This window comes from Electrona antarctica (genome assembly GCF_951216825.1).
Source record: "Electrona antarctica genome assembly, chromosome: 23".
Classification (NCBI taxonomy): domain Eukaryota; kingdom Metazoa; phylum Chordata; class Actinopteri; order Myctophiformes; family Myctophidae; genus Electrona; species Electrona antarctica.
In genome coordinates this window covers 2,940,692-2,964,716 of record NC_136804.1, presented here as the reverse complement: position 1 = coordinate 2,964,716, position 24,025 = coordinate 2,940,692, and the positions used below count along the sequence as shown (strand labels likewise).

General features: G+C 42.4%; 2 protein-coding genes across 2 annotated transcripts in view; one reads left to right on the top strand and one right to left on the bottom strand.

Annotated features, from left to right (window-relative positions):
- Nucleotides 1–10,665: 10,665 nt before the first annotated feature.
- The window catches only part of LOC306916261 (actin nucleation-promoting factor WASL-like), a 73,433-nt gene continuing 60,073 nt past the window's right edge, over nt 10,666–24,025 (top strand). The window contains exon 1 of the mRNA XM_079494081.1: nt 10,666–11,125. Within this exon, the coding sequence (XP_079350207.1) occupies nt 11,018–11,125 (108 nt within the window). The 5' untranslated portion in view covers nt 10,666–11,017. The remainder of the gene's footprint in view (nt 11,126–24,025) is intronic.
- asb15b (ankyrin repeat and SOCS box containing 15b) overlaps nt 22,371–24,025 on the bottom strand; it is a 128,437-nt gene continuing 126,782 nt past the window's right edge. Inside the window, exon 15 of the mRNA XM_079494079.1 lies at nt 22,371–22,426. The gene's annotated coding sequence lies outside the window, so the exon portion shown is untranslated. The remainder of the gene's footprint in view (nt 22,427–24,025) is intronic.

Genomic DNA, 24,025 nt, shown 5'->3' with positions numbered 1-24,025 from the left:
ATACTGTAGCAGATCTACAAGCTCACAATGCTCACACAATTTGAGCTTGTAGATCGGCTATTTTTGGCCGAGAGACAGAGGGAAAAAGGAGCGGACCAAGTATAGACTCCTGGGGGACCCTGGTCAACTATACAGTAGTGTGAAGTGTACTGTATAAAGTTGGGTCTGAACTTGAAGGCAGATTGATGCACAAATCCAGCTCTTATCAGATCTATGTTTTCTACCTCAGATACCCGTCCAGACCAGGACCTACCTAAACCAAGACGTTGCTGCTGTGATCAATGTGGAAGAGGCTTCACTTCAGTTTACAATCTCAAAATCCACCAAAGAGTTCACACTGGAGAGAGGCCTTACAGCTGTGATCAATGTGGGACAAAGTTCACCACAATGTCTACCTTGAAGACACACAAGAGAATTCACACTGGAGAGAGGCCTTACAGCTGTGATCAATGTGGGACAAAGTTCACCACAATGTCTACCTTGAAGACACACAAGAGAACGCACACTGGAGAGAGGCCTTACAGCTGTGATCAATGTGGGACAAAGTTCACCACAATGTCTCAACTCAAGACACACAAGAGAATTCACACTGGAGAGAGGCCTTACAGCTGTGACCAATGTGGGAAAAGCTTCACTGTAATGTCTACCCTGAAGATACACAAGAGAAGGCACACTGGAGAGAGGCCTTACAGCTGTGATCAATGTGGGACAAAGTTCACCACAATGTCTACCTTGAAGACACACAAGAGAACGCACACTGGAGAGAGGCCTTACAGCTGTGATCAATGTGGGACAAAGTTCACCACAATGTCTCAACTCAAGACACACAAGAGAATTCACACTGGAGAGAGGCCTTACAGCTGTGACCAATGTGGGAAAAGCTTCACTGTAATGTCTACCCTGAAGATACACAAGAGAAGGCACACTGGAGAGAGGCCTTACAGCTGTGATCAATGTGGGACAAAGTTCACCACAATGTCTACCTTGAAGACACACAAGAGAACGCACACTGGAGAGAGGCCTTACAGCTGTGATCAATGTGGGACAAAGTTCACCACAATGTCTCAACTCAAGACACACAAGAGAATTCACACTGGAGAGAGGCCTTACAGCTGTGACCAATGTGGGAAAAGCTTCACTGTAATGTCTACCCTGAAGATACACAAGAGAAGGCACACTGGAGAGAGGCCTTACAGCTGTGATCAGTGTGGGACAAAGTTCACTCAAATGTCTCACCTCAAAGGTCACAAGAGAACGCACACTGGAGAGAGGCCTTACAGCTGTGACCAATGTGGGAAAAGCTTCACTCGAATGAATAACCTTGTGACCCACAAGAGAATTCACAGAGGAGAGAAGCCTTTTGGGTGTGATAAGTGTGGAAAGTTCTTCTCTCAGTATAAATCATTAAAAACTCATCGGTGCATCAATGCTGGAGAGTGAAGCCTTCCTACTGTGACCAATCCAAGAATCCGTCTCCTTTAAAAAGGAGGAACTTGAAGACCACCTTGTATGACTACTTTTTTCTTTCTTTTTTTCCAATATTTCCATTTTCATATGGATAGAAGAAAATGCGCACTTTGCACTCACCTCCAAAATCCCGACACCTTTAATGTAAACACCAAAATAAACACCTGCACGAAATGACACAGAAAACACTTAGATTCACAACAGTCACATCCGGTATTTTGGCCATTGAATCCCCCACACAGTCACAACCCATCAGACTCACCATCACAACAGCCATATTAAACACTTATTTAAATACAAACCACTTAGATCACCTCACCACAGCCATCACCGAGCACTTTTTGGACCTAGACCCCGTCACAATACAACACACCCCGTCACTCATAATCACCTCCATTTCATCCCCCCAAGCAGCAAAGACACCCCCAGCACCCCCATCACCTGAAATGATCGATGAAGATCATGATGAGGAATTGTGCGAAGCGTCTTTAAATTTAAAAAAAACAAATTGAATTTGTTTTTTTGTTTGTTTTTCCCTATTAAGGAAGCATTTCAGTTTAAATTATATTTTTATTTAAGTTAAAGTTGTTTTTTTTTTTATTAAATATCTGAAATGAAATCTTAATGTATTGTCTTTCAATGCTTGTCTTTCAACCCACTCACTGACCAAAAGTGAAATTAGTGTGGAAAATATTATTTGCACAATTTGGGAAATTGTTCTCTACATCCACATTTGTTTGTGATCCTAAGATGTTTCTCTCTTCAGCCTGTTGAATAGAGCTGTTCAATGTAATGCCTCTATGGACCACTATCTGCACATTGCCCTGTGATTTCTGTTTGCCTGCCTGTACGATTTGTTTCAATAAACCACACTGTTCGCCTGCATCACTCTATTTGTTTCCTCCAACCTGCTCTACTGACACAACCTGATGTTGAAGTCTTATTCAGTCCTTATTGCAGCAGCAAATTCACAGTCAAGGTTATGTTTCAAAACTTATTGTACAGTACTATGAATCATACTGTACGCTAAACGGCCATAGCCATTTGTCCAAATGTGATGACCTCATCACATTTGTGAAAACTGCTATGGCCATTTTAAGCCCAAGGAGTGTTTTTTGTGCAAAACTAATACTTGCAATTGATTCAGAATCATGAATAACCCATAGTTTGACATGCTACATAAAGCATAATTCAAATTTGACATGTTTGCCTTGTTTTCAATGGTACCCCAACGTTCTGAATTTACCAACGTTCTGAATTTCACCGTCTTATGATCACGCCTGTCTATTTTCCACCAGTGGAACAAACATGGTCTTACTACTTTTGACCTGTCTATTGAGTAGTTTATTTATTGATGGATCGATGGACTGACTGCCCGATCGGTCAGTCTGACAGTGCACAACTATTTTTGATATATTTGTACCGCTGCCTTAATGATTTGTGTGAGGAGAGATTTTGCACTACACCAGGTGGCGTTACCTGAAGAGCCAGGGTCACCATGACCAGAATACAGCACAAGGAGACACATTCTGAAGACGAGTAAAGTCTCATTTTTACTCTGTCACACTCTGTTGTTTGATGGAATTATGTAAGGCTTAACTGTCCGCAAGTATCAAGACACTGTATGAACATTCTCGGATAGGGACACTCCACATGCAGTCACACAGTTATGAAAATGTGCTAGAGGTCTGTACCTAAAATACTCTTCTCGTCTTTTCTGTGTTGTTCCCATAGACTGTAAAAAGGTTGTTCCAGGGGACTGTTTAGGTATAGATTCTGTAAGTAGAACTTAGTTTGTGATGTGAACAGAGGTAAATGGTCAATTTCTCTCCCGCTGAAGGGCCATTATATACACAGAACAGCAGCAACCCTGTGAGGCAATGGAAATGGTGCTTCTTGTCAGGTATCAATACCAATAGCAGCAGTACGTTGTTTGGTGAGGTTTGTTTTATATCTCATAGTCATAACAGCTATATTTGATTTGCAAGTTAAAGTGCCCATTTCCATTGCCTCGAAATGTACCCACATTTTAAACAGCATGAAGCCCGTTGTAGTACATTTATATGGGCAATATTTTCAGGCAAAGGAGTTTGTTTAGTATTAGCTTGAGCAGTGATGGGTAGTGGGCAATGATGACCAAAATCAAACCCATGAGCATAACGTAATAGGCTGACAAACACAATTGATCATAAATGTTTAGATGTGACATTTTATCAGGCTTTTTCATGTCGTTTAGGTCTTTCATAAGTAAGTAGCCTTGCCGAGCCATGAGGCCCATAGGGCAGGAGCCTATCTCCTGTTTCTGTAGCGTGAGGCAGCTTGATGTACAAGTACACCCCCTGGACATGACGCTAGTATGTCGCAGGGACTTACCCCCAATCCAACCCTTGATGCTGAGTGTCAAGCAGGGAGGCACTGGGTCCCATTTTTACAGTCTTTGGTATGACCCGGCCGGGGATTGAACCCCGACCTCCCAGTCTCCGGGCGGGCGGACACTCTAACCACAAGGCCACTGAGTTGGTAAAGAGGTCTTTCATAGCATTCCCATTAAACCACACACCGTGATTTAGCACTAAACTACACTGAGTGACACTGTAAGCCATATAGGCTAACTGTCTAGTTGAATTTGCTGCAACGTAAATTCTGATAAAATGTCATGTTTACTGTAGGCCTATGCGGTTAATTATGCCACACAAATCTTTATTAACTTTTATAGCAACATTTGCATATAAGCTGGTCAGTCAAAATTCCAGTTCTTAAATTAACCAATGTTTATATTCTGGCCCACCATCTAATGACTTCGTCGCCAAAGGTACGACCCCTGCCCTGGTCCTAGACCCATGTAGCTCAATGCCCAATACACACTGGAAGAGCTTGCCAGAGGACTTCAAGTCATTAACCACCGTTTCTTTTTAACTATAAGTTAGTCTCGCGTTACCAGACTGTTGACTCTCGCAATTTCCAAATGCTTCATCATACAGTCTGGACCAACGGAAGAGCTATCATGATTCAAATATAAAGCGGAAGTGGAGCCTCATCCCCGCTTCCGTTTCGTCTTTACAGTCGCGCAAATTTATTCTAATATAAATAGAAATCATCTAAGCATATATAGCTTGTTGCTTAGCAGAAAAGAAAAAAGATATTTTAAAATATATTCCCGTGAACGGAAATGGCATCTTCCTTACTCAGCTCATGGGGGCTATAGTTCCAGACTCTAATATAGCATTCAGAGATGATTCGTGGAATAGTTGTCTGGCTACGCGAGACTAACTATAAGTGGACTACAGTGTCATAGACCATCTGGAGCACCTTGGGCCGAATGCATTGGGACAAAAGAAGCTATACAGCTATACAGCTGGCCCACTCAGAAGTGCCTGAAGCACTGCAGCTGGGTATTGAACCTGGGGCTCCGTTGTGGTGGTTGGGTGCTGTACCTACTAGTACCTACTAGTCTACATACCACCTGGATGACCTGCCCCCTGTCTCTGACTCTCTGTTTCTCTCTCTCACTTTCTCTCTCAAGACACACCCACTCTCTTGACTCTCTTGGGGCGGCGGTGGCTCAGGCGTAGAGTGGCTGGATGGCAACCGCAAGGTTGCCAGTTCGAACCCGGGCTCCCCCAGAGTTAGTGTCGAAGTGTCCTTGAGCAAGACACTGAACCCCTAATTGCTCCTGATGTGCTGGTTGGTGCCTTGCATGGTTTCCGCTGCCATGGGTGAATGGAATGCACAATCTATGTAAAGCGCCTCTCCGTCTCTCTATTACTGCGAGGCTACTCTCTCTCTCTCTCTCACACACACACACACACACACACACTTGCTTACCTTACTCTCTCAATCTATATAACTCATCTCACGGTCTGCACCAGACTCAGGTGTTCCATTTTAATTCAGTTAAATTCAATTCCACATAGATTACTCTAAAGAACCACCTAGCAGGAACCTATGGATAATGGGCTTTATTGGCATGAGAAAAAGTGGAACAATATAATCAAAACAAAATATGTACAATGTTGAAAGTCAGAATCTCCAATCTGGCAACTTTATTTGTGTTCCAGATCCAGGGCCAGCTGGCTGAGGGGGCATCTCTCTAGAGTTTCGCTGTGTGTGAGTGCCTCTGCCTCGTTATGAAGTGCATCTGTGTTACTCTCTTTTAGGTACACGCACACACGCACGCACACACACACACACACACACACACACACACACACACACACACACACACACACACACACACACACACACACACACACACACAGACACAGCATGACGGTGGCAAATGGAGTAGGAGGGCTGTTGTCACACATAACACTTCGTGACCTACTCAGGGAGGAACATACTGTGGATCCGTCAGGGTATTATATGGTGGAGTTTTCCTGAGGCTTCTTGTCTCAGGTGCCAGTTTCTCTGGTTTTTCAAGTCTGACAAAGAAGTTAAACTCTCTCCCTATGCAGGACAACGCATGCAGCTATATAGCCTACTCTCACTGTATCAAGTCAAACTACTTGTACTGTTTTGCCTTAATTGAGTATTTCCAGTTTTTGAGTGGTGTAAACCACTCCTACAACTGGCTTTGTTAGTGCAGAAAAAATGAGCATGGTTGCTATGTTCACCCTGTTCACCCGGGTGTGATTTCATTACGTCAGACATGATTTTTGAGTGGTGTAAACCACTCCTACAACTGGCTTTGTTAGTCCGTGCAGAACAAATGAGCATGGTTGCTATGTTCACCCTGTTCACCCGGGTGTGATTTCATTACGTCAGACATGATTTCATTACGTCAGACAGGCTATATTACACCACTCAGTTCACATGGGTGTGATTTTTTTATATATCTAATACTTCTACTCCACTACATCTTAGTCAAATATTCTACTTTTTACACTGCAGATTTAGATTATTATGACAAAAAACTAGGGGTGCACGATTATGAAATTATGACCGATATCTGATTTTATTTGCAGGGTCACATCTGCCAATACCGATTCTGACCACAATGGAAAAAAGCCCAGGCCGTAGCGTAGGGGCTTGGCTCAAAGCCTGTTCATTCAATCAATCAATAAATAGCCTATAGTCTTTTCTAATTGTCTGTTTTCACAACTGAATCACATACTGGGATGAGTACACAAATTAAATGCATATTTGATTTGGCTTTTGTTCTAATCTAGACTAGAGGTACTAGACACTTGATTTATATTGAACTCATTGATGATTTTTTTACATTTGTCATTTAATTTGATTTTTGCTAACCCTAACCCTGTAAACCAATTAAATAATCTGTATTATTTTGAGACCGAACCGATACCGATATGGCATTTTTATGGCCGATATTCCAATTATATATTTTATATTATATATATATATATATATATATATTTTTTTTTTTCACGTCACAACTGGTGTACAAATGTGGGTGGAAATTCATTGCCGTACAAGCTCCCATCATTTGCAGTTTTCAAGAAGGGAAAATAATAGAGATATGAAGAAATCAAGGATACCTGACGAAGACCCATAAAGGGGTCGAACCGTTGTCATCCATAAATACATTTCCTAGTGGGAGCTACATAACAGTGTGCGGACTATTTCTCCTTCTCCCCTCAAAGTGACCCTGCTGAGATGGAAGGGGCTCAGGAAAACGAACATACATGTACGTACGGTACGGTAACTATACGGTACACACTCTCCACACATTATGACATGACATACTGTACAGACGCAATGGCACACACGACTGCACATGCATGGGTTGCATAGCTTTCCGAGGCAAACATAAACACACACATGCAGTACTTTACAAAGTAAAACATACTTAGGAATATGTGTGGTGAGGGCTCAAAGTCATGTGAACCCCTTGTTATCATCCAAAACTAAGCATTATATAACGTCTGTATTGTCTGTATTTGTGGAGGTGGGGCTAGGGGTATGGGCATCCCTGACAATTAGATCAGTGGTTCCCAAACTTTCATGTCAAGGACCCCCAAATTGACATTTATTAGGCAAGTTATTTTATTTGCTTTGTTTTTGACTGATTGTCTGAAGTGACACTCAACTAAAACTGAGCCCCTTCATTTTTGAGTGGTGCAACCACTCCAAGGAACAGCTTTGTCCCTATGTCCCAACCTATGTCCTAACCTACTGTATGTGACTATGTCCCTGTGTCCCGATGTTTAGAGTACCAATAGGGGGTGCTGTTGCACCACTTGCTTCAGACTGGTCTGATTTTTTTTCTCAAGGTAGACTTTAGACTTTAGTATCAGCTTGATAACAAGCGTTGTGTGGTTGATTTGTGTATGTTATTACTGTAATAATGGGTATTGTACACACATTAGTACGTGTGTGTGTGTGTGTGTGTGTGTGTGTGTGTGTGTGTGTGTGTGTGTGTGTGTGTGTGTGTGATTGTGTCAGGTGACAGTAGCAGTTCTGATTCTTAACACATGAAGCTTTAGTGACCGTATTCTGTCCATGTCATAATATGACACATGTGGCAACAACGGAAGAACCTTTGGCAAAACTAGAACATTTGGCGAAAATAGATTATAAAAAATAAAAGAACATTTTGTGAAAATATCACATCTGGAAGCTTACAGTAATGTGCTATTATGTGCTTTTAGTATATACGTTTTATACTTTGCAACTTGCAAGGGGAATGCTCTGCTTTATTGCTCCCCTCCTCTCAAACCACTTTCTTGCCTGGAAGCCAAGTGAAGCATCCAGATCGAGCATATTGCTTACAACTATAGTTGACTCCAATCAGCCCTGAGGCACGTTGTTAAAATATGTACGCAGGCAGGAGGCAGGCATGGTGCTGTTGTGTGGGACCAGTTTGTGTAATTTTGAGTGTTTGTAATATAATATTTAGTGAGTCATTGCTATTTGGATTAGTGTAATGTAGAACGTGATGTAATCTCTTGTATCCGTCAGTGCTTCTCAAGTGGAGACCATGAGAGCAATCTTTTCGTCATATAGTCTTTTGCAATAAAATGTCATTTAGTTTTAGTCATCTGAAAGTCGGGTAAATCTACAGTTGATTTTGTCGACTAAAATGTATTTTGGCAAGCCTTGATGGCGTTGTAATGGCAGATTTTACACTTGGTTGCATCCTGCGACGCATTGTGAGCTTGTAGATCAGCTATTTTTAGAGCGCAACACACGAGTGCAAGTCTTTTAGTTCTACTGGATATTTTCTCCACTAGTCCATCCCTAACATAGTCTAGTTTTTTATGTATTGACAAAATTGTCAATATATTACTTAGTTTTAGTCGATAAAAACAGATAGTTGACGAACATTTTGTCATAGTTTTAGTCAGTCAATGAAATCAACACTGATGATGAAGACCTGACAGCAGAAATTGACAACAAGATCAAGTTCCAGTAGTATTAGCCAGACAGTTATATGATGTGTGTTGTGAGGTGTGAGCTTGTATATTATCTATGTTTGCTATTTCAGAACCTTTTTGACATTTCTAAAGATTTTCCCAAATCTTTCAAAATGCTTGCCTAATATTAGGCATCATATGATGCGCCCAAAATAGGGACACCAGGGTTATGAGTCTGACACAGTTTTGTTAAATGCTCTTTGCCTGCTGCTGTGACCCTAGAAAACCCACTACACATAGTGGGTCGTTGGTTTAATCATTTAATAATCATTTGGCTCTCAACCCTCTGGTTGAGAAATAACTGATCCAAGACAAAATGGCAAGAATTGTGAATGTACTAAACACCCCCCTCAGGCTATTATGGATTAACTGGAGCAGACGTGATTTTTTCCGAGGTATTTATACATTTACAGTTTTATTACAATAACAGGACCATTACATTGTGCAAGAGTTTTACTGGGTAGAGCAGTATACCGGTATTATTTTTTGTAACCGTCAAACATGAATCCAGTAAATATATTATGCCAGCTAGGCTGAAAAATATCAAAAAGAAAATCAAGTTGAAGGTTTCATTTCCAAAATGTGTTAAAAGATGAATAGTACAAATAGCTACAAGCTTTTGTGAGGTTGTAGAGATGCTATTTAAAAAAGTATTGTAGACATAAAAAGAAAACAACAAAAAAAACAATTCATGCCAGATTTAAACAATAGGAGGCCTACATTCTTCCAAAAATATTAGCTACAGAAGATGGAAGTGGCAGAACATAAAAAAATAAGATTGCATTAAAGTGAACAATATTAGCCCACAGCATTGATACATTAATTCATATATTATTGTGATTATATTATTATTATTATTATTATTATTATTATTATTATTATTATATCACCTAGTTAGTAGCAGGTGTTTAGGTTTAAAGGTGTCAGGATTTGGTCTGCAGACCTACAGTACAGCAGATCTACAGGCTGGCGACACCGTCGTACGGCAAAGTATAAACACGTATCTGGTTCATACTGCGCAGGCGTACATTCCTGGCAGGAAAACCACGGGCAAACGCGACCGTACCATCTCCACACCAACGGGGGCGTTAGTGAGCGCACCCATATCAAAACAACTCGTTTTACGTGACGTTTGTTGAGCTGTACTTTTGTATACGATCCGAACCTTGCTCCCGTTGTTTGTAACTCCCAGAATTGTTATCTTGTTCGGTGTGAAAGACAACGTCAAAGACAAGTGTGGTGCCCACCTCCCCTATCCTGTAGTATTGAGGCGGGTCGGTCTACAGTGTTGCCATGTCCGCTTATAAGTTTTGGTTTCTGTAAAATCGATTGTAAATATACAGTAGGCCTACAGTATTGTATTGCGCATGGTTGCTTTTTTAGACTTAATAGTAGAAATAATAATTACATACACATGTATATGTCAGTTTAAATCATTGGTTCTCAAACACTTCCATGTCAAGCTTCCCTCAATTTTTTGTCCATGGACTTGGACCCCCATCTGACAATATTGTGCCAGTGAGGGATGGGGGACCAGTGGGACCACCACCACCACCACCACACAAATTTGGTGGTGTTAAAATCATAGATTAAAATGGCTTTTTTCACTCCCCCCCCCCCCCAATTTTTGTTTGAAAATAGTAGAGATATATTGGTTTATAAAGTGCTCATGTGTACTTGTGTAGCCTAGTCTTTGGGCTTGTGACGCGAGGTTTAGTTTTCGTTAACCTCGCGTCGTGGGTTTCGTTTACCTGGTTGCTTGTTTCTCTCGCAATATCTGGCAACACCGGTCCGTCCACTGCCATGTTGGATTGGATGGGGACTGGCTGTGGCTCTGGCATAGTGTATGTGGTTGAGGAGAGTTCCCAGGAAAGAAAAAAAAAGTTTTTGGTTTTTGTCGTCTTCCAGAAAGACGTCTCTGCGTCGTTTGACCTGCTTCTAAACGGGAGGGGGAGAAAGTGGCACATCTCTTTGTGCTCGTCGTCAGCCGCCCTGACGTTCGGAAAATTTAAAAAACCCTGACCCGAATCTGTGTGTGAATCTTAAATGTTCGGCTGAAGGAAGGCCACACGGATGCCAGAAGTACCCTGGACTTGTTTATCGTCTGCCTTCGGTGATATTTCCCCGGGACACGCCGAGTATTGTATTGTTTTGTTGTAGATAACGAGTGAATAATGAGTGGACACCCACCGCTCCCGCGGCGACAGGCGAACGTGGGCTCCATGGTCCTGACACCCCATGAGAACGAATGTCTGTTCAACCACCTAGGAAGGAAATGCATCGTAAGTTTGTCTGCTTCTTGCGAGCGTGTGTGTGTGTGTGTGTGCGCGCGCGCGCGCGTGTGTGTGTGTGTGTCAGTAATGTTTTGTTTCTTGTGCGTCATTTGGTTACTTTGTTGCTCTAAGAGAACAGCACAAGCAGTTAAAGAATTCGGGGAATGATTGTTGTGTATCAACGAGGAAAGCTTGACAGCGGATCTACTAACTACACATCTGGTAGATCTGTTCTTTTCGACGGGCGACGCCGTCGTACGACGGGGTATAAATTGGTCAGTTGGTGACATTTTGGGGCAAGAATACTAAACTTTGTTTTGCCCCGGCCGCGAGGCATGTCTCTCACCAGTCCCTGTTACTCTCCTGTTGCTAATCTCTCCAAAGTCCACCACACACCTGAACACACTCCCGGAGCAAACCAGAATTTCACTCTCCAAAAACCTGATATGCAGCTGTCAGCCATGATTGTTTTGCTGTTGCTGTGGGAGTTGTCAGTTGGAGTCTGTGCTTCTTCCTTCTGTTCCGTTTAAATCTGAGCTGTTAAATCCATCAACAGGGAGAGAGAGAGGAGAGGAGGGGAAAGGAATGATATTTCGCGCTGGCATTGACGTTACATAACTCACAACCGAACCTTCCTTGGCTGTTTTCTGAAGCATTATGTGTCAGTGTCACTGTCACACCAGTTTATGTGTCGAGTCGACCCGACTTGACTGTAACCACTTGAATTCGAAATAGTAGATCTATAAGCGTGTTATTTTACCTTAAAGACTTGGTCGTAGTAGAGGGAAATTCTAGCGGAATCTAGTGTACAGCCCTGGGGTTCCTGGGACCCAGGGTCAACCATCAGTATATTAGTGGTGGTTATTTGTTAGTGGGCATTTCACATCAGCCCCAACTTCCCCAAGTGTCATCAGAACCCATTAAAACATCCCCACCACTGCATAACATGACAGATCGTGATTAGTATCTCAGTGTCACGATTCACTTGTAGTTGTAGATATTTGACAAGGGCATTACGTAAGGCGTTTAGAATTCAGTTACTTCATTGTGAATGTAAACGCTTCTCGTTCACACGAGTAGGATATAGATTTACCCGTATATTATTCTGTACTAGAAAGTAGGTGGTTAACTACTTAGGGCAGATTTACACTGAGTCCGTTTGATTCAAACTGTTCCCGAATATGATTGCCTGGTCCCCGCAGTGGTCATGATTCACATTGGCCTTGATTCTTCCACACCCGAGTACACTTCATTCAACTGTATTCAATGCTTTCACATTGCAGCGATCCGTATCCGAGTACACTTGAATCTGTCCCGAGACTACCTCCATGCGGTCCCGGGAATGGTTGGGTGATCCGCTCCTGGGAACGGTACGCAGCATTCACACTACCACAACATCTGCCAAGTGGTCCTGAGTGCGCACCTGCGACTATAGTGTGAATCTGCCCTTAGTAGTCATGAACAATTGAACATGGTAACTTTTTGGGGAGAAGTTTTAGTCATCATCAGCCACCAGGGTGCCTCAACCTTGCTGGTTTATCCACACCATCTTGTTTGTCTCTGTCTGACTGTATTCTGTTTCTCCAGCAGTAGGCCTACTTAATGTTGGCCAAAAAGGCATTTGCCAAATTAGTTTGTTAATAATAATAGAATAATAATGCGGCTAAATTGATTGAACTGCTTTCCTCATTTTGCTGGGGACCCGCAAAATGAGGACCTCTAGTCTGGACCCCACTTTTAGAACCAGTAACTGTCCTAGAATGTTTCCCCGACGAGAGAGGTCCCTGGTTAAATTCCCACTGCAGCCATGATTTGTCCTGGCAAAATGTCACTGAGCAAGATGATGCAGAAGCCCTGGTTATTGATACAATGCTCCAGATAAGACAAAATGTCAAAGGCTGGACGAAGCATGTATTCTTCCCTGTCTGTTAAGATCAGTTTTAAATTGACTGCTTGTTCAACCTATTTGCATAGCAGCAAGTACGTGGCTTAATCAGATTTCCGTGTGTGTGTGTGTGTGTGTGTGTGTGTGTGTGTGTGTGTGTGTGTGTGTGTGTGTGTGTGTGTGTGTGTGTGTGTGTGTGTGTGTGTGTGTGTGTGTGTGTGTGTGTGTGTGTGTGTGTGTGTGTGTGTGTGTGTGTGTGTGTGTGTGTGTGTGTGTGTGTGTGTGTGTGTGTGTGTGTGTGTGTGTGTGTGTTTCATTGTTTAAAAAGAAATACCTGTTATTACTTTACTTGGTGTATTGAGTTGACACGGACAAGTGCAGCCTTGTACGCACGCAGCCACGCACGCATGCTGTCGCGCACGCATGCTGTCGCGCACACAAAGTCAGAGCGTGTATACTTTCACCTGGCTACTTCTCATGTTACTTCCCTATAGTCTCACCTTTGTGGTGGGCACCAGCGGCAAAGTCCTTCCGTGTTAGGGAAGTCGTTTTTCGAGGCTGACAAAAATGAAAGCCTGGGTACCGAGGCTAGGGAAGTAGAAATGCCACTTCCTCTTAAATAAAGTGATTTCACTTAATTCAAATATCACTTATTTTTTCTTATTTTTTTGATAATCCTCCCTACTATAAAGTGTGCTGACCATATAAGGAGTTCATCCCTGTCCCCAGTTAACCCCTGGGGTCAAAAAACCCTAGTTTTGGTTTGGGCTTTGGGTGGCAAAGCCTTCATCCAATCAGGATGAGAGGGGCCTTCCTCCAATCATGATCGAGTGGGGCGGGCCTTGGTGCACGTGCTGTTGGTCTGTTGTACTTCCCCCACTGTAGAGCGTGTGCATGTGCACATCTTGTTACCGGGTGGACCGGGTTTTTTTTCCAAATCACCCAAATCACTGAATGCTCCTTTAAGTCTCATTGGGGCCAATCATGGGGGAACCTCACCTCTTTCCTCCTGTCAATCCTGAGTTTCTCAGGTGTGTGTGTGTGTGTGTGTGTGTGTGTGTCTTGTACTGTCATGCCATGTGTGGACTTGTCTCCTTGCCGTTGCGTTTTCTCTTAGCGTGGCAATTCCAGAATCCATTGAATGTTGACCTGAAACCTTTGCAGTTATTCCTCTCTCACACACTTTACATTTTATGACACGCACACACACACACACACACACACACACACACACACACACACACACACACACACACACACACACACTAGTACACAAGGCACACACAGTATTAAGGTGTGTCTCTGTGCCTGTGCACCTGTTTAAACATCCAGAGTGACATGTCTTCTCAGGTATTCTGGACATCATGACAGTCACCATGTGATCGCAGGGACATTCCAAGCTATTCATCATAGCTAGAGACAGATTCTTAAGTGATTGAGTAAATTGATTAGTGTGAGTAACCACCTGAGGCGTAATACTTTGTTGTACAGCAGGGGTCATACAAAAACATTCGCAAAAATAGCTGATCTACAAGCTCGCGACGCATGCAACGCACACTCTGAGCAAGGTAAACACATAATGTGTTTACCTTGCTCAGAGTGTGCGTCTATCAACAATCGTCTATCTATAGATAGACGCTCTCTCAAGACACACCTTGACTCTCTTGGGGCGGCGGTGGCTCAGGGGTAGAGTGGCTGGATGGCAACCGCAAGGTTGCCAGTTCGAACCCGGGCTCCCCCAGAGTTAGTGTCGAAGTGTCCTTGAGCAAGACACTGAACCCCTAAATTTACCATTTACCATTTTTTTTACACTTGTGTGTCTATGACACACAATCCATTGAATGGGCTTTATTGGCATGAGAAAAAGTGGAACAATATAATCAAAACAATATGTACAATTGAAAGTCAGAATATCCAATGTCTCCAATTGTTACACATTAATTAAATGCATAGAGCGTAGAGTAGTGCCTCATTAATCTAGGATCCTAGGTAAACCAACCATCATCAAAGAGAACCGTAACAGTACCTACATTTATTTACCATTTATATTAATATAATACAAATCTGTACACTGAAACAATACAAAGTATAGGATGCCAGGTCAACAAATGAACCTGGCATCTGTCTAAATAATGGGGGTGTAACAATACAGTAACTGTATCGATTTTAATTTAAACTGTATTGATATGCAAACGTTAACAATTCATTTGACTTTGTATCGTATTGTACCGTTTTGCAAATAATCGCTTGTATCGTTACTAAATACTTGTGCGTTGTGTGTTGGAATTTTAAGAAGAGAAAAAGAAAGGGGTAATTACTTTTATATCGCTACACTTGGTCTATAAGTTAATGTGTGTAATCTGTGTTTATTTCACAGCGAGTTTGTCCATATGTTATTTTCAAATATTACAATGTCCATCCATGTATTTGCCAGAGAATCGAGTGTCCTGGGTGAGGAATGGTCTGATCCTTCAAATGTATTGCCCACCAGGGTGTCCAGGAGTGACAGTCTGGACAACACCAATGTTTTTGGCCAACGGTTCGTGCCCTGGTCTTCGCGGCCCTTTATGACCCCTAACTGCTCCCCGAGGCGCTGCACCTGTATCGCCCGCTGCTCCTGATACATACTCAAGCCCAAACCGCACCAATGCAACTAGTCGCAGCAACTCCTTGCAGCAAAACAGTTTTAAGGTCAACCACACCAATGCAACTCCTTGCAACTTCCATTGGGAATAATGGTTGCAAGGATTTGCGTGGCGAATCATTGGTGTGGTGTGGGCTTAAGGATGGGTTAAATGCCGAATTATACCACCGTGACAAATACTGCACAGGAGTGCCAAATTATTAAAATGATGTCCAGCATAAGCCACGGCGATGTTCAATTCTATTTCTATCAACAAATTGAGGTTGATGAGCGGTGCTCCTCTCCAAAAGTTAACTATTTATTTACTTGAAGTGCCCGGGTTCTGCCAAAAAAAAACGATGGACGCAAAGAACGCTCAAACGGGATGCTCGGCATGGGGAAGAGGATCGATCATTCTTCGTCGTTCGTCTTAATCTTACCATAGAAATACATGGCAGAAAGACTAGGAAAAACCCTTTCTGTGGACACAATCCCTGAACATGCTTTTTTCAGGGATTGGGAGACATTATGTGAGACAGAGGCTGAGACAGTGACAGGCACACAGAAAGTGTGTGTGAGAGACATACAGAAAGAGTGAAACATATCCAGAGAGAGAGAGACAATATAACGAGGGAGGTGGCAGAGAGAGTGAGTGGCATGATGAGGAAGACACGGACAGAGTTTGTTGGTGTACTTGTATTACTACACACACGGGCCAAATACCCCCACAAGTACAGTAGAATTTGAGAAATGGAACATTTCCTTTCCTTGTCCTCACACCAAATATAGTAGATGTACAAGTTCACAGAGTTTGAAGGTTGGTTATATTCGGCGTTAAGGTTATAAATCACCCCAAAAACTGTATTCATAAAAATGGCATTCATAATATTGCGGTTCTAAATGTTGTCTTCATAAGTAAGTAAGTTATACGTGCATGCGTGAGATATGGGAAGAGACTGGCATTGTGTGTCTCCTCTTCCAAATCTAATTAGAATGCCAACCAGTGATTTCCTGTCTGACTGAGTTTCTTACGTAGCCTTGTTGTTAAAGCAGAAAATGTAGAAATCAGCTGTCATCCCTGATCTCACTGTGGCTTCATCTGTGCATAGTGCACTGAGCTCAGTCTGGCCCTGAGGAGTTTAATTGTGTGTGTGTGTGTGTGTGTGTGTGTGTGTGTGTGTGTGTGTGTGTGTGTGTGTGTGTGTGTGTGTGTGTGTGTGTGTGTGTGTGTGTGTGTGTGTGTGTGTGTGTGTGTGTGTGTGTGTGTGTGTGTGTGTGTGTGTGTGTGTGTGTGTGTGTGTGTGTGTGTGTGTGTGTGTGTGTGTGTGTGTGTGTGTTGGTGGGGCGCGACGATGATGAGCAAAGGTCTTTGTTGGTGTTCGTTCACTCACAGTAAAATGTTAATTTAACACAGATCGTAAAAATGGACCTGGATGATTCTGTTAGGCTGAAGATTTTACTGTAATGTTCCATTGCGGCCCAGGATTGGAATGGCGCAATTCATATTACATTATGTGGATATAATGAATATAAAAAAGATATGCACATCCCCACAGTTTTTAAATACGGTGATGGACCCAAAAAATTATCAAATGAAAAAAATGGAATGTCTGCACACAATATAAGTCTGCTCCCCGTCTTTATTTCAACCTAACAAACAACGTTTCGCCCCTCCGGGCTTTCTCAAGTTGTTGAGTATAATGAACTCAACATTAAAGGACCACCTCACCACTTTTCAACATCTCTTCATATAATTGGTCCTCACTAATGTTCATGATAAAACACCACCATTTTTTCCTACTTGGTCTGTGTCTCATATGAGGGCTTTGGGCAGTTCAGACACCCGTCCACCAGTGACATCATCATTAGGCAGATTTTTTTTTAAACAAGATTTGTTTTAAAATATATTTTGATTTTTATTATCGTGAGAACGATGGCTTCAACTTTTGCAGGAAAAGAAAGCCTGCCGTTTCTATTAGCTTGGATTCACCATCGATGATGTCACTGGTGGACGGGTTTCTGAACTGCCCACAGCCTTCCTATGAGACACAGATTGAGTAGGAAAAAAATGTGGTATTTTATCATGAACATTAGTTAGGACCAATTATAGGAAGAGAAGTTGAAAAGTGGTGAAGTGGTCCTTTAACAATATGAATATGTATTATATCAAGGTATTTATTGTTTTTAAATACCTTTTCGGCTATGAAAGTGAAAATGATTAATCAAAATAACATTAAACCTGTTACCCCTTCACCCATGAAGTACTGGAGCTAACTGTGGCTCTGTCACCCTGAATTGTTTTCACCTATGGTTTTAGCCAAGCCATTCACCAGGCATACTATCAGTAGGCAGAGATCTCTGATCGTGATCGTCTGGCTAGTAGTACGTGAGACTAGTTGCAGCCCCAATAAGCACTGTAAGTTAATAAATGGACATGAATATTACTGTGAACGAGGATCTGCGCAAGTGAATGACCTGGTAGTCCTGCTGAAATGTCCTGACACCATGATGGCTGGTACCAAATGGGTACTACTACTACATGTTTTTTTTTTTTTGGCTTTCGCCTTTATTTTTATATTTTTTTACGGAGGGACAGACCGTAGGCTGACAGGAAATGGGGAGAGAGATGGGGGCGAAGACATGCAGTGAGGGCCGCCGGGATCGGGAGTCGAACCCACGGCACACTGCCAGACTGGATTGCCAGCCAAGGTGCCTGGACCACTGAGCCATGGCCCAGGCCTTGGGCACTACTACTGCTACTGATTTATACCGGTTTCGTCTTCCTCCATCTACGATCTCTCTGTTCTTTCCCCTCTGTGTTTTGGGTCCTTGACCCCTTTCTTTGCGTCCGTTACAATACAATCACAATCAATTATGATGCTATATAAATACACCATTTACCATATCACGTTATGTAATATCCCAGGCACCTAGACGGACCAGCCACAGGAAGTACAGTGCACTATGCTCATAACATATGTACTGTGAGTCTTCAAAGATCACCTTTGGTAAACGGGACTTAAATGCTAAATGGACTCTCATAGGCTAGCTGCAGTACTCTGGAATGATCATTCAATATTCATATTGATTCTATTCCTGAATGCTATAGCTCTTCTCGCATTCTTGTATTGTGATATTCCAGAGGAAATGGCCTACACACGAGGTTGACCTGGATTTGACCTGGATTTCAGAACACCTCCTGGGCATAGAATGGAATCAAACTTAAAACAACTTATTGTGATTGATTTGGGTGAAGATTGCTACTGTGTGTTATTGTTGTATAGTTGGATAGTTAGTATAGTAATATAAGATGGGGTCATATGAGAGAGAGAGAGTTGCGTGGAATAATAATGCCTTGTGATACTGACACAAATGTGAATCATGAATTTGGAATCGCAGCACATAGGTAGTTCAACCTGTGCGCTGCTCCTGACATGCACGCATGCATGCACACGGAGAGTAATGTTCATTGGTATTCCTTGTGTTGTTTTCTGCATCAGCAGTACTCGGAGGCTGACCGGGCAGAAGCTGGATGCGGTCCAAGTGTGTGTGTGTGTGTGTGTTTTCTTTCTCTAGTGTGTGTGTGTGTGTGTGTGTGTGTGTGTGTGTGTGTGCGCGCGTGTGTGTGTGTCTTTGTGTCTTTTCTTTCTCTAGTGTGTGTGTGTGTGTGTGTGTGTGTGTGTGTGTGTGTGTGTGTGTGTGCGCGCGTACGTGCATGCGTGCGCACGGGCAGACTGCCTGATCAGCAGTCCCCTCCAACAGGAAGTCTCGTGGTCGACCTCCTGGAGCAAGCGGAACATGACTCCTATTTTTCCGCTATTCTCCTTCAATCGTCCCCTTTTCTGTCCCCTCATCCTTTCTTCTCTTCTTTTCTCCCCTTGCTATTTTCTTCTACTGTCTTCTCTTATTTTCATCTTTTCTTTCTACTAAACCTCTTTTTTCTCACTTCTCTCTTTTTATTGTCCTCATCCATTCTTTTTTCATGCTTTGCTTTTTTTGGTCGACTTCATTTTGCCCTGGCCTGGCCTGGCCGCTCCGCTTCGCATAGTGTGCTTGTTTCTTCTTTATTGTCAAATTAAAGTTTTACAGGTTTACAAAAGTGGGTGAAAAATGCGCCCGTCATTTGTAGTTTTCAGGCAAGGGAAGAAGATAGAAATAGAAAGAGCAAGCCACACTGCTCCGCTATTTCAAATGGTCCTGATAAGAGAGTGATGTCTCTGCTGTCCGTTCATTTTTCAGGAAAATTAAAAAATAAACATTTTTAAGGAAATTAATAAAACCTTATATTTTTTAAACGATGCAATACTGCCTCATCAAAGTTGGTGTTGTGAACAATTACTTGCATGAGAAGGAGAGAGGTGGTGGAGTTGTTTTAGCAGACAGTTTGAGGGTCCAATGGAGTTGGAGTTTTGTCCAATGTGTTTTTTACTACTTTCCATTGGTTCAATATTTTCAAAACAACACACAGATGTAAATGGTGTTCAATAGCACTGATTTATGGAAAAACAAAATCAAAAACCTCAAAAATTGAGTTATGAGGGAGGTTTCCTCCGGACAGCAACGAATACTATGTACTGTACATTGTTAGAAGAAATGGCAATGGAATGAGGTAGTTCAAATGGCAGCAGATCTAGTAACAGATCTATTATACATGAGGTGCAGCAATAGCATAGGAGCAGATATAGAATGGTATTTCTCAACCTTTTTATGGACCAGTGCCCACTTGAAAATCACCCATCTGGTCACCTAACAGCTGGGTGGGGCGCGTGCATTTCTTTATTCGGTATTACAATGAAAACCAAATTTCAAGGTTTCAAAGAAAAAATACCATGTCATTACACTTGTAAAATAATATTAATGTTATATTATCATTATCATTAAATTATTTGGGGGCCCACTTCGAATACTTTGTAGGTCTTGCAGCCTCCCTTTATTTGCTCTTGCTGCTAGCTCTCCCCATGCAGCTTTCCAGGGCTGTCCACTCTAGTCCAACAATCGGTTTGACCGCATGAACCCTATAGCGTCCCCATTCTGGGCATGTGATAACAGGCAAATGTACACACTGAGTAACAATGCGTCGCAGTGCAACCTTACGGTTCCATTTGTTTCAATACTCTCTCTGAGTTAGTTAACTGAGGGGTAAAAGTGAGTGTTACTGTTAGGCTGGTGGTTGGGATAGAGAGACTTCAGAAAGAGAGCTTCTCAGGGTGTGAGTCAATGGGGTCTGTGTCCTTGCATTTGTGCACACGTATATGAAAGGAGCAAGTTCATCTGGCAACATGTGTGAGAGAATGGGAACGCGAGAACGAGAGCGAGTGTCTTTGTTGGCCAAGAGCATGTTTATTGTGTGATATCCTTTCGATGGATGGATGGATAGTCAGACTGTCAAACGGACAGAGAGAGTGCAAGATAGAAACCATGACACAATAAAATGACAAGGAAACGGCAAGTTCATGTCCGGCTTTGCTGATGTCATGTGGACACAGCTCTGCTGTCGGAAGCCTGTCGGTCCCATAACGGGGAGATGAACCACCAGGGCCGTACAGTACAGCACTGACGGCTAATGTTCTAATTCCATTTGCAGAAGGGAGAGGTCACTGGAGCAGCTCGGACAGTTTAAGCCTTTTATTCAGGTGCTAGTACAAGAAATGACTTAAAAGGCTTACTGTCGACTGTCGAGGCTGCTCCAGTACTGTCTATCCCTTCTGCAACTGTTGTCCCTCCGGTGACGCATTGGACTAGCCGTATTAGGCTGATTAGACTCCCTTTGATCTACCGTCTAATTCTTTATTGAGGATTAGTTTATGGTTTATGTCCCCCCCCCCCCCCATTCATTATGTTTGAACTTTGAAGGGCATCAAGGTAAGAGCAGTGCTGGCTGGGTATCTGGCCAGGTATCCGGGGATTATTCGGTTCCATCACATTTGGAACCGTAGCGTTTCCGGAACCGGTTCATCACACTGTCGGAGCTCGGGAGCTGGTATTTGGACTGCTATACAATTGTTGGTTCACAAACTTTTTTTTTTTTAATCCTTAAATGTCGAGGCTTGACCTCGACATTTAAAAAAAATCTTCTAAATCCCCCAGTGTTCTGAAATAAATATTTTCACGATTTTTCAAAAATAGCAGACCTACAAGCTCGTAGCGCGCCACTCGGTGGCGCGCTGTGTGTGTGTGTGTGTGTGTGTGTGTGTGTGTGTGTGTGTGTGTGTGTGTGTGTGTGTGTGTGTGTGTGTGTGTGTGTGTGTGTGTGTGTGTGTGTGTGTGTGTGTGTGTGTGTGTGTGTGTGTGTGTGTGTGTGTGTGTGTGTGTGTGTGTGTGTGTGTGTGTGTGTGTGTGTGTGTGTGTGTTTTCTGGGTTCCATTGTTTGGCAGAAACTTTAAAAAAAGAGGTCGCACAGCTCGTAGTCACAATGACTTACGAGCTGTGCAACCTCTTTTTTTTCAAGTTAGTCTCCCGTGGTCGGCACCTCCCCACTATCGGTGTTCGCTCTTACAGTTGGAGGCCATCGATATTGTCCTTTTCTTTTTGCTGAGGTTTGCGTGATCTGCGCAAAAGGACAGTTAACCCATTTTGGGCGGGAACCCCTTTTGGTGTTAAACATTATGTTATAATTTAGCTATTGAAAAATAGCAGATCTACCGAGTGGCGCGCTACGAGCTTGTAGGTCTGCTATTTTTGAAAAATCGTGAAAATATTTATTTCAGAAAACTGGAGGATTTAGAAGGATTTTTTTAAATTTTGAGGTCAGGCCTAAATGGGTCAAATGATAAGGGACAATATCGGTGGCACCCAACTGTACCTCTGTTTGTTCTGGCAGGAACTTTAACCACATGAATCCTAGACTCCATATTTTAGACATGTCATGATAAGCTTTAAGCATTTGGCGGTACAGCAAATCTACAAGCTCACAGTCACATGTTGAGAAAAGAAAACGTAATATTTCAGTCAAAACATTGGTAATTGGTGTTTAACCCATTCTGGGCGGGAACCCCTGTTGGTGTTTTAAGCATTATGTTATGTTATTAACTATTGAAAAATAGCAGATCTACTACGTCTGCTATTTTTGAAAAATTGTGAAAATGTGCCTCAAATCTATTACAGAAGAGTGAACATTTTAACTCAAATCTTTGCTTCTGGGGGGTCCCTGGAATAACATATTTTCAGATGGGGGGGGGGGGGCGGAGGTATATTACATATTATTTTTGGGGTCCTTGACGTGAAATATTGAGCACCACTGATACAGAAACAAGGTTTTTCAGAAAACTGTCGGGATTTTGAAGGCATTTTTTAAATTTCAACGTCGGGCCTAAATGTGTTATTAAGCCCATTTAGGGTTAACCCATTTAGGCCTGACCTCAAAATTAAAAAAAAATCTTCTAAATCCTCCAGTTTTCTGAAATAAATATTTTCACGATTTTTCAAAAATAGCAGACCTACAAGCTCGTAGCGCGCCACCGAGTGGCGTGCTACGAGCTTGTAGATCTGCTATTTTTCAATAGCTAAATTATAACATAATGTTTAAAACACAAAGGGGTTCCCGCCCCAAAATGGGCTAATACCTGCTGACAGCGAGTGCCCGGTTCACATGTCACTCCCTCTGTGTTTCTTGTCTATCACTTCACTGAATGTGTCTGAATGAAGCATAACCTTTTTTGGGTCAGATCCTGATTTTGGAAGAGTCCTTAAAGCCCATGTGGCATGCACGCCATCTACTCAGTACTCAGCTATCAGGTATTAGAGCCCATGTGGCATGCACGCCATCTACTCAGTACTCGGCTATCAGGTCGCCGCGGTAGAAGGAATTCTTACTGCAATGTACTTTTAGAAGATAAGATAAACCTTTATTGATTCCGAGAAGGAAATTCAGCAGCAGTAAGCATAAAGGTCAAAGAACATGAAATAATGAGCTTAAATTATGTCAATAAGTACAGCCTAACAGTGAATACAAGAACATACACAGTACATCTATTGGCAAATTAATTTGCCCTAATATATGAATTCATATTTATAATATTATATTTATATCTTATCATATGTGGAATTTACCATGGTGAATGTTGTGCATGTCTGTGTCATCAAAGAAGAACATAGTACTCAGTCATTGGCTCATTCATGCTAGCCAGTGTGGTCAGCCATAAAGCCCTGGGGGTGTGTAACCCAGTTAACTAGCTTATAGTTCCTATATGGAACAACTATAGAGCGTTGCAGTCCCGTCATGACGACGCCAGGCCCAGGAAATGAATCCCAATGCATTTTTCCCATAGACATTTCAGAAAGTATTTATTTAAAGACCTTTTAAGCATCGTACGAAGCCAACTCGAGTCGTGACAAATCCAGACAACAAAACACAATATTTTGGACCAAACAAATAATTACAAAGAAGGAAAAAATAACAAAG